This window comes from Miniopterus natalensis, chromosome 5, assembly GCF_054644295.1.
Source record: "Miniopterus natalensis isolate mMinNat1 chromosome 5, mMinNat1.hap1, whole genome shotgun sequence".
Lineage (NCBI taxonomy): Eukaryota > Metazoa > Chordata > Mammalia > Chiroptera > Miniopteridae > Miniopterus > Miniopterus natalensis.
Window position 1 is genome coordinate 31435431 of NC_142085.1, and position 16284 is coordinate 31451714.

At 34.2% G+C, this 16284-nt stretch overlaps 1 protein-coding gene across 1 annotated transcript in view; it reads left to right on the top strand.

Annotated features, from left to right (window-relative positions):
* ADGRB3 (adhesion G protein-coupled receptor B3) overlaps positions 1 to 16284 on the top strand; it is a 626535-nt gene that overhangs the window by 338599 nt on the left and 271652 nt on the right. The window contains exon 16 of the mRNA XM_016195549.2: positions 9764 to 9866. Within this exon, the coding sequence (XP_016051035.1) occupies positions 9764 to 9866 (103 nt within the window). The remainder of the gene's footprint in view (positions 1 to 9763; positions 9867 to 16284) is intronic.

A 16284-nucleotide genomic window follows, 5' to 3' on the forward strand; every position in this document is an offset into this window, starting at 1 on the left:
GCAATTCTTTGGAGAAAGTCTACGTACAGCGAATTATTAACATAGTTGGTGAGTCATCAAGAGTCCCACTCGAGACAGTGCAGGTCCTCTTTCACCCACAGAGACAGTTATGGGAAATTCAGCCTTCTTTACCTCTCTTTTCTGGACGGAATTTGGGCTTTCTGAATTTGAAAGGTTTATGTGTGATTTTGTTCTACTCATAACAGATTTTCAAAACTAATAGGTTCACTCTCAACTTTTTCACTGGCTTTATTAAAACACATGTACAACTACTCACAGATAAAACTGATTTATAACGGTGCCGCCTCTGTCTTTGTGTGTTGTTCATTTGAGGGGAAATGAGCTGAAGTTAAAAGTACGCAGGAACTCAACGTTAGACACTTACTTCCACAGAGTTCATTTGTGTGAAGCTCATCTTTCAAGATATCTAGACAATACTTAGAATCAGATGACTTGGGCTTTAATTTCAACTTAACATAACAAAAAATTTATAAACTTGTCCTCTCACTGAGTAATCATCTGCCTTCAGTTCAACTTTAAAAATAGAAGCACTCTATGTGCCATTTCCCCCTATTTACTGCTGAGGGGTATAGTGAATGCAAATAAAATAGTCACCATAAAATGCTTTAGATTGTGAATTCATTTCCTTACTTCACTAACAAAGTTGAGTTATGATGAATCTTGTTTTGTGTTACACAATAGAGCTCAATCACCTACACAAATGAAATCAGGTCATTCCAAGTTTCATAAATTTATACAACCAAGGGAATTGGAAATTTATCTAGGGATATCAGCCTTTTGTAAAAAGAAAACAACACATTTATTTAGTGTTTCAACATTTTTAAAAACCGTGACAGAGGCAGTGGTCATTACAGCTGGTGGGTAGATTAATGGATGCATTGTGGGTGATTCCATGGATAGAGCAGGGAATCATTTGGATCCTTGAATATCCTCTAATATCACCTGTGATACAAAGGGATTCAGATTAGCCTTTGGGCAAGTCACTTACTTTTTTAATAAAGAAATTGCAGGGTTGAACTCAAAGGTTTTTTTCAATCTCAAAAATTCCCTGTCTTTATTACAGTAAAATTCTGACATTTTGGACTTCTACCATACTCTTTAGCTTAAGTCTGTAATAACCTTTGAATAAGAATTATAGATATGTATACCTACTCATACTTTCTATGTACAAAATAATTAAGTCAATGACTATGGGAAAACAATATTCACATTTAGATTCATTGACCAGATATATGGCAATAGAATGCTCAAAATGAAAGGTTTAAGTACTATTTGAAAAATGAAATACTAGCATTTATTTCTCATTTTCTTTTATTTTGTGCAGTAGAATAATATAAGGGAGCATTTTTAGGCTTGTTATTTCTCCTTTTCAGAATATTGTTTCAGAAAGTTTCGTGAATAATCATACCAAATATAGACCTACTAAATAAAATTAAGTCTTTTCACAGACAAGGGTGATGTCTTGTTTTATAGTCACTTAACAAACATTTCCTAAGCAGCAAACCTGCTAACCTTAATATCTTAATTCTTTTAAATCTCCTGTAAGGTCTAAACCCCCAGAACAATGCTTAATAAATAATAAAGGTCCAAGAAATGTTTACTGGGATAATTATCTTACATGATAGGATATCCCATATGAGCCATTTTTAAAAATAAGATACTTAGAAATTTGGTGTTTAAGCTATAAAAATATATTAGGAACACGGGACTAAAATACATATATCTTGTTGCTTATTGTATAAATTTGACTGAGTTGGCCTGGCCAGCATGGCTCAGTGGATGAGCATTGACCTATGAACCAAGAGGTCACCTTTCAATTCCCTCTCAGGGCACAGGCCGGGTTTGCAGGCTCCATCCCCAATAGGGGCGTGCAGGAGACTATCAATCAATTATTCTCATCACTGATGTTTCTATCTCTCTCCCCCTCTCCCTTCCTCTCTCTGAAATCAATAAAAAGATTAAAATGAATGAATGAATGAATGAATAAATTTGACTGAGTTGAACCCAATAGGAAATATCTTCTCATTCAAATTTTTAAAATATATACAAATTTGCTCTATGTTTACTTATTATTTACCAAATTTTCATAACATGTCTTCCACAGTGATCATTTTCCTAATTATCTGTTGAAGCTTTTGCAGCCAACTTTCCCATCCACAGAATAATGTTAGGGTTGCTGTTAAGTTTCCAGAGATTTTATATTTTGATATTCTCATTTTCAAAACAATACTTTGCATAATTTTCCTCGTGGGGACTAGGAAGAAGAACTTCACATAATGTTTTGAAAAGATATAATTTAGAAAGTTTTCTTCATACAAAGACAGAAATAACTGTATGTTGACTCTTTTATTTAAATATTTCTTTTCTTCTCTTGCCCTAATACGCATTTAGCTATTCTTCCAGAGCTGCAATTTTTATTTTACTGTTTCACTGTCTTCCCTTTTATAATAAAGCACATTCAAATTATCTCTTCCAATGTATGAAATATGTTCTACTTGAGTCCAAACTAAATATGCGCTATTCTTAGCCTCCCACTTTTATTCTTCAGAATAATTTCTTAGAGTTATAAGGCATAGAACCAATGGATGTTAATGCTGAAAGGCCCTCTAAAGGTTAATACCCTCCAGAACTCTAATTTTACAGATGAGATAACTGAGCTCCTTATTGCTTCAGTGACCTGCCCAAGCTTATATGTCTGGTAGGTGACTGAATTCTAATCCAACTCAAGGCTTCTGTCTGCCAAACCCAAGACTCTCCCACTGTTTTGCTTCTTCTATGTGGCTAATATCCATTCCTTTTAGGCAGTACGGCCATGAACCTCTATATTTGTTTGAACACCCATGTATCTCCTGCAGAAAATCTTGTAAGGCCCACAAGAAGGTAGATATGCATTGGCAGGCTCAAGGAGACTTGGGGTCCCCTTGGTGGCCCCAACTCAGGCTATTGACGCTAAGGCCAGAGGCTGTCACTCTTCCCACTCCCTCTGTATCACTTTTGGGCCTGACAGATGAAGGCTAGCCAGCCTCGGTCAGAGAGTGCTTAGGGGGAGGCGAGGCCACCTACACACAGGCCCCACTCATGTCAAGGAACTATCAACCATTCATAACCTGGTGAATACTTCAACTGCTGCTGAGGATTTTAAACTGTAATAAACTTTTAATAGGACAATTTGACAATATCAAGATTCTTTAAAAGTCCATTGTCATTGATACAGAAATACCTCTTCTAAAAATTGATTTTATGGAAATTTTCTCTAAGGAAAAAAAGGTGCATCCAAGCATACACTCAGGTCAAAGAGTTCAAGAAACAATTGTAAACAGTCCACTTTCTGACTCATTTAATAAAGTCAGGTTTCAGTTTTGTAGGAAAATTGCAATACTTTTGAGTATAGGACCAATGTGTAGTTCTCCTTGTAGGATGACATATAAAAGATATAATCCTGTTAAAAAATAATAAGCACTTTAATATAGCTATTAACGTTCAGGATATTATGAAGGATCTAATTAAAATTATATGCAAATTCCGCTATTATTAAAATGCCAGGAAAAATAGAGCTGAACAAAAAACAACAACATTCTCATAAGCCAGTGGTTGTTTGAAAATTATCTTTTAAAAAGGAACAAATTTCGATAATGCAAAATCACATGAATTTGCTGTCAAGTGCGCCAACCTAATGAAGATAAATCATGCTGCTTTTTTTTTATATTTAGGAAATAGAATTCATTTGAGTTTCCAATATTATAGGAATTAAAAGCAATCAGGAAAGCAATGGAACTAAATAATATTGGAAATAATAAAGAAATGAAAACCTAATCACTTTCATACCAGTAAGTTCTGAAGGCAATCAGCCTAAAGTAGTCAATTCTCTCAAGAGCACCTGCTCTTCAGTTTTAGGCTCTAACATTTGATCCTTCGGTCTTCATTCTGAGCTTGCCATGAAATACTGTAGTTTCATGATGTTCTGTATCTTTTTATAATGTCCTATAATGAGGAAATTAAAATCATCCACGGAGATAACACATTTGCATGACCAATGCTTTGAAATATTGTGATATCACATAGCAGTATATCATTTACAAAAATCTGAGTTTAATTTAGTCATACCTTTTTTAAAAGAATAGTTTATTGATTTTTAGAGAGAGGGGAAAGGAGAGAGAGAGAGAAACATCAATGTGAGAGTGTAGCATCCATCAGGTGCCTCCTGCATGGCCACCACTGGGGATCAAGCTGAGGACAGAACCAGTGACCTCCTGGTGCATAGGACAACTCTCAGCCAATTGAGCCACACCAGGCAGTCTAGTGATACATTGTAAAAGTGAATTTAAATCCGATTACTTAGCTTCTTTGTGGTTTTAAATGTTAACATTTAGCAAATCTAACTTGAAATTCTATTTAGTTTTCAATGCTCTGTTAGCCCAACCCTACGCTTTAGCAGCTATGAGCCCATTTTAGTTTTAAAGACAAATGTATATAACTTAATAATTTTGATGAAGTCCCCAGTTCCTAGAATATATATGAAATCATCTGTTTTATTTTGTTTTAATTAAAATTGGATAGGGGCTTGTTTAAAACAATTAGGAAAATTCTCCGTTTAGAAGTTACATGAACTATATAGTCTAAAAATGGAAAGAAGCTACACTAATTTGAATAATTTTCATTAAACAATATCTTTTTACAGTATCTTATCTGGCTATACTTTATTTGAACAATTAGTTCCATAATCCCCTCCATGGATGTATCTTCTGTAATGCTGCATTGCATTTTTTTAATGTGGTAAAAAACATGAAATTTACCCTCTTAACTACTTTTAAATGTACAGAATGGTAGTATTCACTATATGCACCTTTTTGTGCAACAGATCTCTAGAAATATTTCATTTTGCAAAATTGAAACTCTGTACTCCTTTGAGGAGAAATTCTCTTTGGGATATCTTTGCATTTATTTGTGCTTTGTTTGATTTTTTTGTCAGCAATATTTTTTTGTTTTCAGTGTATGGGTTTTTCACTTCTTTGCTTAAGTTCACTGCTAAGTAGTGTATTGCGTTTGATGCTATTGTAAATGGGAGTTTTAAAATTTCCTTTTTGGATTACTCATTGTTAGTGTATAGAATTCCAATTTATTTTTGTGTGTTGATGTTGTATCCTGTAATTTTGCCAAATTTATTAGTTTTAACATTTTTTTGTGTGAAATCTTTAGGGTTTTCTACATATAAGTTCATTCCATTTGCAAAGAGATAATTTTCTTCTTTCTGTCCAATTTGTTTGCTCTTCATATCTCTTTCTTGCCTAATTGCTTTTGTTAGGAATCTCAGTACTGTATTGAATAGAAGTAGCAATTGATGACATCCTTGCCTTGTTCCTGATCTTGCAGTGAACACTTGGTTTTTCACCATTGAGTACGATGATAGCTGTGGATTTTTCATATGTGGTCTTTATTATGTTTTGGTACTTTCCTTCTATACCTAATTTGTTGAGAGATTTTTATCATAAGAATATTAATTCTTACAGCTTTTTCTGCATCAATTGAGGTGATCATGTAGTTTTTGTTCTTCATTCTGTTAATGTAGTATATTACATTGACTGATTTTTATATGTTGAACCATCCTTGCATCTCAGTGATACATCACTTGGTCATGGTATGTGATCTTTTTAATGTGTTGTTGAATTTGATATTATGTTTGGAATTTTTGCATCAATATACACTAGGAATATAGGCCTATAGTGTTCATTTCTTGTGATATCTTTATCTGATTATCGTATCAGGGTAAAATGCTGGTCTCATAAAATGAGTTTTTAATTCTTCCCTCCCCTTCAATGTCTTGGAAGACTTTGAGGAGAAATTATCTTTTTACATGTTTGGTGGAATTCTTCAGTGAATTTGTTTGATCCTGGCCTCTTTTGGTTGTTACTGGGTGGTTTTGATTACTGATTCAATGGTACTCTTTATGTCTGTTAGATACTGTTTATTTCTTCATGAATCAGTCTTGGTAGATTTCATGTTTACAGGAATTTATCCACTTTTTTTAAGTTATTCCGTTTCTTGTCATATAGTTGTTCATAGTAGTCCCTTATAATCCTGTTTATTTCTGTAGCATCAGTTGTAATGTCTCCTCTTTGTTTCTGATTTTTGTTATTTGAGTTTTCTCCCTTTTTTTATTAGTCTAGCTAAGAGATTATTAAATTCGCTGATTTTCTTTAAACAGCCAGTTCTTAAGTTTGAAGTTTTCTATTGTTTTTCTCTTCTCTATTTCATTTATTTATGCTCTAATCTTTATTATTTCCTTCTTTCTGTTAACTCTGTGTTTAGTTTGTTCTTTTTCTAGTTCCTCGCAATATAAAGTTAGATTGATAATTTGAGCTCTTTTTTTCTTATCAAGTGGAGGCATTTAATCCTATATATTTCAGTCTTCACACTGTTATTGTTGCATTCCATATGTTTTGGTATGTTGTGTCTTTATTTTCATTTGTTAATTTTTTTAAAATTTCCTTTGTGATTTGTTTTTTGGCCCATTGACTGTTCAAGAGTGTATTGTTTAATATCCACATATCTGTGAATTTTACAGTTTTACTTTGATTTCCAGTTTCATTCCACTGTGGTCAGAAAAGAAACTTGATATGGTTTCAATCATCTTATATTTATTAAGACCTTTTAATGGCCTCACCTGTGATCTACCCTGGAGAATGCTCTATTCTGAAAAAAACGTATATTCTGCTGCTGTTGGATGGAATATTATGTATAAGTCTGTTATTCCAAGTGGCCTATAGGGTTGTTCAAGTTTCTGTTCCCTTATTTCTACTATCTGGTTAATCTAGTCATTATTAAGTGGGATATGGTATTGAAATATTCTACTATTATTGTGTTACTGTCTCTCTCTTAAGTTTGTCAGTGTTTACCTTATATATCTGGGTCCTCTACTGTTAGGTACATATATGTTTATAATTGTTATATCTACCTGGAGAATTGACCCTTTTATTATTTTATAATGTTCTTAATAGTCTCTTATTATAGTTTTTTACTTAACATCTATTTTGTCTGCTATAATATGGCCATCCTTGCTCTATTTTGGTCACCATTTGCATAGAATATTGTTTTCCATCTTTCATTTTCAGCCTGTGTATGTCCTTATACCTAATGTGAATCTCTTGTAAACAGCTGTATTGCATTTTATAATCACATTTTTACTTTCTTTGAGACAGGCTTCATAGGTCCCTAAGTACCGAAAGCCTTTTTTAAAAATATGAACAGTAACTTAGGTCTTCTTTGAGTGAATAACTCTACCCATTTTTAAATGTCATAGATACCAAGAAACACAAATTTTAAGGACAGGAAAGACCTTTTATTACTCTAGTCATGAAATCTATTTGGCTGTAAGATCTGCTTTCCTAGCAATGAATACAAATGTGGACCCAGCCAGGAAGCATTAGTAGATCACAAAGCCTGACATAAGGAGCCAGCTATTCACTTATGCAAATTACACTAAATTGATGGAATAAATTAAAGCTAATTTTGAACACTGTACACTTTTTAAAAAGGGAGCCATTGCACAATGTACATTTGCTTAGTTTTCTTTCATTAAGCATTTTAATACCATGGTAGTGTAATTATATTTTAAATCAATTGGATCAAAAGTTTGATTTTTAGTATGTGTTTATTTAATAAGACATTCAAAAATATGTTAGTACTAAAATGTGCCAACCATAATGCAAATGAGGGTATATACATGCTAGATACAAATTTTGTCCTCTTGTGGAAGGGGGTATACCATAGCATTAATGGATGCATGGCAGAAATAAGTATGTGCTGGTAGCACAGGGTGAGTGGGTGCTCACATAAATATGATGAGAACATCTACTTCCATAAATATGTTGGCATGCATCCTTTAGCCATTGTATTCTAAATAAGTTAACACACACAAAACACACATGCACCTATACACACACTCATACACACAGGCAAAACAAAAGCCATAGGCAGGCTCCATCCTCTAGGGACCATCTCCCTCAGGCCAGGCGAGTAGCTGATGAACCTGACGCAGGGTAACATGTCCTGTTATCTTAGCTACTTATCTTTATCTTGCTTTCTTCAACCCAGTTTCCCAGGGTCAAAATCCCTACCTGTTTACACACACAGTGAGAACTTCATAACTATCTTGACAAATGTATAAATTTCTGGGTTGTTGTTTTTTGGTAAATGATCAACTGATGCAACCTTTTAAATAATACAAAATATCTGCCCGGCCGGGCGTGGCTCAGCGGTTGAGCATCGACCTAGGATCCAGGCGATCAGGGTTCGATTCCCAGTCAGGGCACATGCCCGGGTTGCGGGCTCGATCAATGACTCTCTCATCATTGATGTTTCTATCTCTCTCTCTCCCTTTCCTTTCCTCTCTTTGAAATCAATAAAGATATATTTAAAAATAAAAATAAAAAAATAAAAATAAATAATACAAAATATCTGTATACTATCATATCCTTCTCAGTGAACCTTACCACTGATTGACTCATTTAGTATTAAATGAAATACTGGAACCATGGAGTGGGGGGGGGATCAAGTGCTGAGGCTCAAGGAAACAGATGAGGGTGAAGGAGCCGTTGTCTGTCTTGATTTGGCGGTGCCTACATGGTAATGTACAATTACCAAAAGCATTACACTGCCCACTTAAAATTGATGAATTATATTATCTGTAAATAATGCCCTAAACAACAAAAAAGAGGAAAAAAAGTAAATGACTTTGTCTTTGAAGACTGTTTTGAATTCCCCAGTATAGTACATGCTCTATAGAAAAGCAGGTGTTTTATATCAAGTAGAAAAGGAGGGATGAAAAAAAATTATATATTATATATATATTATATATATATCCTATATATTTATATATATTCATTCAATATATACATTTCTTCATAAAAAATAATACTTCTTCAAAAGCTAAAAGTACAGTGAATTCTTTAAATTCCTAAATAATAGTGGATGTATATTATTTTTTAAATGTTGGATGAAAATCTGCATGTGTAAGAAAGAATTGGTTCAGCTTTATATGTTTATATTTATATATAATTTTTGTAGCCTATAAATACAATTATCTTTAAAACTTCCTTGTGAGTGAACTGTACTTAGTAAGATACCTTGAAAGGCAAATATGCTCCTTACTTTGAACATATTGAGATGAAGTAGTGGCCTGTAAATCTCCGTTGCTCAAGTGAATGATGGTCAGTAATTATCAACAGCATTTATTTATATTTAAACTCTTTGCTTTTATGCTATTCCACAAATTCATCTTAATGAATTTTGAGATAATCTTAAATGCCAAGACAGCATTTTGCAAGAAGAAAATTTGGTCTCATGGAGAAAAAAACTGTTTGGTGCACCTTGAGATCAATTGATTATATTCATTTAAAGATTTCCTGAAAGTTTAAATTCACAATCCATCTCCCTCATGGGTGAATCAGATTTAAGTAATCGAAGGCTTGTCAGTGCTATTGCTTTCTCATCTTTCCTGCATCTAAAATGGTAGCAGTCAGCAATAGCTTCCAATTACAAAAATGTTCTAGTGTTTGTTTATAACAAAAAATGAACTGTCCTTTCCATGAATAGTACTTTACTATCATGTTTTAAATCTATGTGCCTTATTTTTTTCCCCTTAGGATACATTTATTTAACGTGCTACTCCAACATGTACTGAGCAGTAGTAATTTATATTTGTCATCAATTCTTTCTCCTTTTAATCATTATTGCTCTGTTTCAGAAATTATACTGTCGTTAATTCCAAAATCATCGTGGTTACAATAAGGCCTGAACCCAAAACAACTGATTCGTTCCTGGAAATAGAACTAGCTCATCTGTCTAATGTAAGTATTATTCACTTGCTTGTATAATTTATATTTTAAAGAATATTAACAGCCATACTTTGACCAATAAGACCAGAACACATTTTTCTAGGCTTTCCAGAGCTGCAATTTATGATAAAGATATGTATTTGTAGAAATTAAATGCCCTATTATTTTACACTTTTGTTCATGGTAAAATTTTCTTCTGTTTATCTGAGATAATAGTAAATTGTTTATCAGTGTACACATTTTTTTTGGACTCTGATCTAGGCAATGGGGGAGATTGTGATGAATAAGTACCTGTCTCACTATGAGGTATAGGAGACTGCAGTGTAAGTACCTAGATTTAATACAGGGTGGGCCAAAAGTAGGTTTACAGTTGTTCATATGGAAAATAATGCAATAATTATTAAGTAATAATACAAGAATAAACTCTGTGTTTCACATATTCACAACTGTAAACCTACTTTTGCCCCGCCCTGTATTTTAGAGCTTGACCATATGACTATCAAGTTCTTTTTAAGGAATGACTAATAAAAAGAGAAGAAATGCTGAAAAAGAATAACACTAAGGGAACCTGTCCAGCCAGATATTAATATATATTCCTGACTCAAGAATAAATAAATCAATGGACAAAATAGAAAGTTCAGAAACCAAGTTAGTATATGATGCAGAAATCGTATCGATGGTGAAAATAATTATTTAATTTTTGCATTTGGACAACTGCTTAATTACTTGAAAAAATTAAGTAACCCAAATACTTACTATACATTAATGTAACTTCTAGAGACAGTAATATTTGGAAGCAATAATATGGCATGATGTAAGAACAGTGCCCTACAAACTTTTGTAGTGTGGCAGCCTGGGGATAAGAATTACAAGAATGCAGCCGGCCGGAGACCTGTGATCTAGGAGATCGTGGCTGGATTCCTGGTTGGGGCACATTCCTGGCTCGATCCCCAGTGCAGGGCATGCAGGAGGCAGTTGATCAATGCCTCTCTCATCACTGATGTTTCCCTCTCTTTCTCTCTCTCTCTCTCTCTGCCCCCCCTCCTTTCCTCTCTCTGAAGTCAATAAAGATATATTTTTTTAAAAAAAGAATGCTAGGAAAATACATGGGCAAATAATCATACATTTTTCAGGATTCCACACCAAAAGCAAAGATTATGACGTAAAAAGAACACCTTTACTACATACAATTTTAAGACTAATAAAATATAATGACAAAACAAAAAAATTATAACATTTAAAGATAAATGAAAAACTGAGAAAATTAATTTTCAACATTTTGGCAAACAAAATATTTTATACCATGTTAAACGTTTTTATAAAATCTCAAGTAAAAAAGGTATACACCTTTCCAAGAGTAAAAGAAGCAAAGAACAAGAATAAACTTGCAAATAAATAATATAAACAATAGTCCGGATGGAGTGGCTCAGTTGGTTGAACATCAGCCTGTGTACCGAAGAGTTGCGGGTTTGATTCCCTGTGAGGGCACATACCCGGGTTGGGGTTTGATCCCGGGCTCCAGGCATATACAGATGGTGAGCCAGTTGCCATTTCTCTCTCTCCCCCTCCCCCGCCCTCCTTTCCTTCCATTCCCTCTGAAAAAACAATGGAAAAAATATCCCCAGGTGAGAGTTAACAAAAAGTATCTCCTACTCTTTTCTTAGATCAGAAAAGGGTGACTTGCAAAATATATCTGTTTCATATATCATGTGAGAAAAAATGAAGAATGGGAATTAATAGTTATAATGAGTCTAGGGAAAAACCTGTTAAAATTTTCCAAATGAAATACGTTCTTTTAAAAAGCTTTTTAACAAATACCATTTAAAGTATTTAAATATATTAAATATTTAAATATATTAAGTCCCTTGAGAACTGGTAGAAATAGGTACTAGCATGTGCAATTTTGAAATTCCAAATTGTATTTGGCCAAGCCAATTGAAGTTTTAACCAGCTCATAAATCATTAACAAGCCGTATACTATTATTAATTCTTTTTTTTTTTTTTGGCTTATGGCTTTATTATTGTGACCTAGAGATCAGGGTTTGTGGCCTTAGTTCTTAGGTATAGCAACTGATTGCTTTGAAGAAATAACAATTTTGCTTTGCCCAGAAAAAGCATTTTGTTTTTCTTATTACTTAAGGTTTCTTCAGTGTGACATTTATACTATTTGATATTGTTAGACTCTCTAATGCATAAGGAAATTTAATAATTTTATTGAAAGTAATTATTGAGACCTAAATATGTATACTAGAATGGACCTATATGTACACACACATACATATACACATGCACATGTACACATACCCACCATTAGGATTCCTTGGGTTTGACAGGTCTGAGCCTGCTGTGACTTTTTAAGGTGGATAGCATCCATATCTTTAAAAAGAGTTCGAATAATAAGAAAATACATGCATTTTAGGAATCTTATGCTTTATTAACTTTGCAAGCCGTAATATCATTATTTTTCCAAATAAAAAGTCTTTCTATAGTTCCATTTCTTCTTTTTTTTTTTTAAATAAATCTTTATTGATTTCAGAGAGAGGCAAGGAGAGGGAGAGAGAGAGAGAAACATCAATGATGAGAGAGTCATTGATCGGCCGCCTCCTGCACGCCCCCGACTGGGGACCGAGCCAGCAACCCGGGCACGTGCCCTGGCGGGGAATCGAACCCCGATCGCCTGGATCCTAGGTTGATGCTCAACCGCTGAGCCATGCCCGGCTGGGCTGTAGTTCCATTTCTAGTGGAAGGATAGATCAGACTGTGCCAGCCTGCATTCTCTGCAATGTAATCTTGCCATTCTTTTTATTTCTTCCTCTGAGCAACAACTTGCATGGTCTAGGTAGGGTGATACTGCTATCTTTCAAGACTGAAAAAATGCACCAGGTCTATTTGTAGTCCTCAAATTGGTCATATTCATAAAATATCTCATGGGAATTTCGACTTGTAGGTGTTGTTGTTGCTTTGCCATATTTGCTTGCATACTAATAGTATCAATCTAACAAAATAAGGACTCTGTTTTATATGCATAAACTAAAATTAATCATGAGTCATGGCCTTTGTAAATAATAGTGGAAAACACAATGGAAAACTGTAATGAACAGGCTTGTTAACATTAGATAAGCATGAGAAACAATGAAAAGAGATTCCAACATCCATCAGTGAATATTTTCTTGAATGTCAAAGGCTGATAACAACCTAAGAAATTAAAAATCACTTGGTAAAGCTTAAAGTCCAGTATATGCATCTATAATTTCTACAAAGGATATTTGTGTCCCTTTACTTTTTAAATTACTTTTCAACCCTTGATTTTGTCCATGTGGAAGAGATTTCTGATACTTTGCCTGCACAAAGCTCTTGATCATTTTTATAGCCGAGTCATGAAATGCTAACTAGACAAGCAGGTTGATGGCTCTGCCAACAGCTGAAACTGAGATAGAATTGTTTTCTACACAGTTCTGGGGGAGGTGTACCCTAAATTCTGAATTTCAGTAAGCATTCTTCTCAATTACATTTCAAATTCAATTTCTTTTCATTCATGATATATAGCTAATATTCTTCAAAAAGACCTTAGAACAACTGTGCTATTGTTGAAGCAAGGCTCAGCAAATATTTTCAGTTAAAAGTCAGATAGGAGGTATTTTAGGTCTGTGCAAGCCATAGTCATCTCTGTCCCATCTCTTCTTCTATGCTGTTGTAGTGTGAAAGCAGCCATAGACAATATGAAAACAAATAGGTGCGACTCTGCAATAAATTTTATTTACAACAATAGGTAGCAGACCAGGTTGGTCTCCTGGTCCATACAGGTTGTCAGTCCCTGTATGGTAAACAGAATAATGGCCCCCAAAGATGTTTACATCCTAATCCCCAGAACCTGTTAATATGTTATGTTACACATCAAAAGGGACTTTGCAGATGTGATTAAAAGTAAGGACATTGAGTCTTTAGGGTTTTCTATAGATAGTATCATGTCATTTGCAAATAATGACAGTTTTACTTCCTCCTTTCCAATTTGGATACTTTGTAGTTCTTCTTGTCTGATTGTTGTGGCCTGAACTTCCAGTGCTATGGTCAATGAGAGTGGTGAAAGTGGACATCCCTATCTTGTTCCCAGTTTTAAGGGAAATGCTTTTAGTTTTTGCCCGTTGAGTATGTTGTTGACTATGGGTTTGTCATATATGGCCCTTTTTATGGTATGTTTCCTCTATTTCCATTTTGCTGAGATTTTTTATCATATGGGTGCTGGATTTTCTCGAATGCTTTTTCTGCCACTATTGATATGGTCATATGATTATTGTCCTTCATTTTGTTTGTGTGTTGTATCATATTTATTGATTTGTGAATATTGTACCAACCTTACATCCCCGGAAGAAATCTGGTTTGACCATTGTGTATGATCTTTTCGATATACTCTTGCATCTGGCTTGCTGATATTTTGTTGCTGGTTGTTGCATCTATGTTCACCAAGGACATTGGCGTATATAATTTTTTCTTTGTAGTGCCTTTATCTCGTTTTGGAATTAGGATAATGCTGCTCTTTTAAAATCAGCTTGGAAGTCTTCTCTCCTCTTGCATTTTTTGGAATACTGTGAGAAGAATAGGTGTTAGTTCTTCTTTGAATGTTTGATAAAATTCACCTGTGAAACCACCTGGTCCAGGACTTTTGTTCGCTGGGAGTTTATTTTTATCACTGCTTTCGTTACACTAGTTGTATTCCGTCTGTCCAGAGTCTCTGATTCTTCCTGATTCAGTTTTGAAAGATTGTATGTATATTCCTAGGAATTTATACATTTAGTCCAGAGTGTTCTATTTGTTGGCTTATAGTTGTTCATAAAATTTTCTTACAACTCTTTGTATTTCTTTGGTATCAGTTCTTCTCCTCTTTCATTTCTAAATTTATTTATTTGGGTCCTCTTTTTTTCTTGATGAGTGTGGTTAAAGGTTTGTCAATATTGTTTATCTTTTCAGAGAACCAGCTTTTGGTTTTATTGACCTTTGGTATTGTTTTTTTAGCTTCTATGTCATTTATTTCTGCTCTAATCTTTATTATTTCCTTCCTTCTGCTTACTCTGGGCTTTGTTTGTTGTTCTTTTTTTAGTTTTTTTAGGTGTAAGATTAGATTGTTTATTTGAGATTTTTCACACTTCTTGAGGTAGGCCTGTATTGCTATGAATTTCCCCCTTAGGACAGCCTATTCAATAAATGGAGTTGGGAAAACTGGATAGATACATGCAACAACAAAAAAATGAAACTAGACTACCTCCTTACACCATACATAAGAATAAACTCAAATGGATTAAATAATTAAATGTTAGACTTGAAACCGTAAAAATCCTAGAAAAAAACATAGGCAGTAAAATCTCAAGACGTTTCTCATAGCAATTTTTTTCTGATATATCTCCTTGGGCAAGGGAAACAAAAGAAAAGATAAACAAATGGAACTATATCAAACTAAAAAGTTTTTTCATAACAAAGGAAACCAACAACAAAATGAAAAGATAGCCCACTAAATGGGAGAACATATTTTCCAGTTAGACATCTGATAACGGGTTAATATAAAAAATTTATAAAGAACTCAAACAACTCAACACCATAAAACAAACAATCCAATTGAAAAAATGGACAAAGGACCTGAATAGACACTTCTACAAAAAAGACATACAGATCGCCAATAGACTTATGAAAAGATTCTCAACGTCATTAGTCATCAGAGAAATGCAAATTAAAATCACAATGAGGTATCACCTCAGACCTGTCAAAATGACTATCATCAATAAATCAACAAACAAGTGCTGGCGAGGGTGTGGAGAAAAGGGGACCCTAGTGCACTGTTGGTGGGAATGCAGACTGGGGCAGCCACTGTGCAAAACAGTAGGGAGGTTCCTCAGAATGTTAAAAATGGAGCTGCTTTATGACCTAGGGATTCCACTTCTGGGAATATAACTAAAGAATCCTGAAACACTAATGCAAAACAATATATGTACCCCTATGTTCATTGCAGTGCTATTTACAATAGCCAAGGAAGAGCAGCCCAAGGGCCCATCAGTAGATAAGTGGATAAAAAAGCTGTGGTACATATATACAACAGAATACTACTCAGCCATAAAAAGGAAGGAAATCTTACTTTTCATGACAGCATGAATGAACCTAGAGGGTATATGCTAAGTGAAATAAACCAGTCAGAGAAAGATCAATACCATGATTTCACTTGTATGTGGTATCTAATGAACAAAATAAACAAACAAACAAAATAGAAATGGACTCAGAGATACAGAGAACAGCCTGACAGCTGTTGAAGGGGCTGGTTGGAAGGCTGGGTGAAATAGGGGAAGGTATTAAGCAAAAAAGTAAAACTTATAGGCACAGACATTAATATGAGGATTACCAGATGGAAGAGAGTTGGGAGCAGGTTGAAGAGGGTAAAGGGCAGATA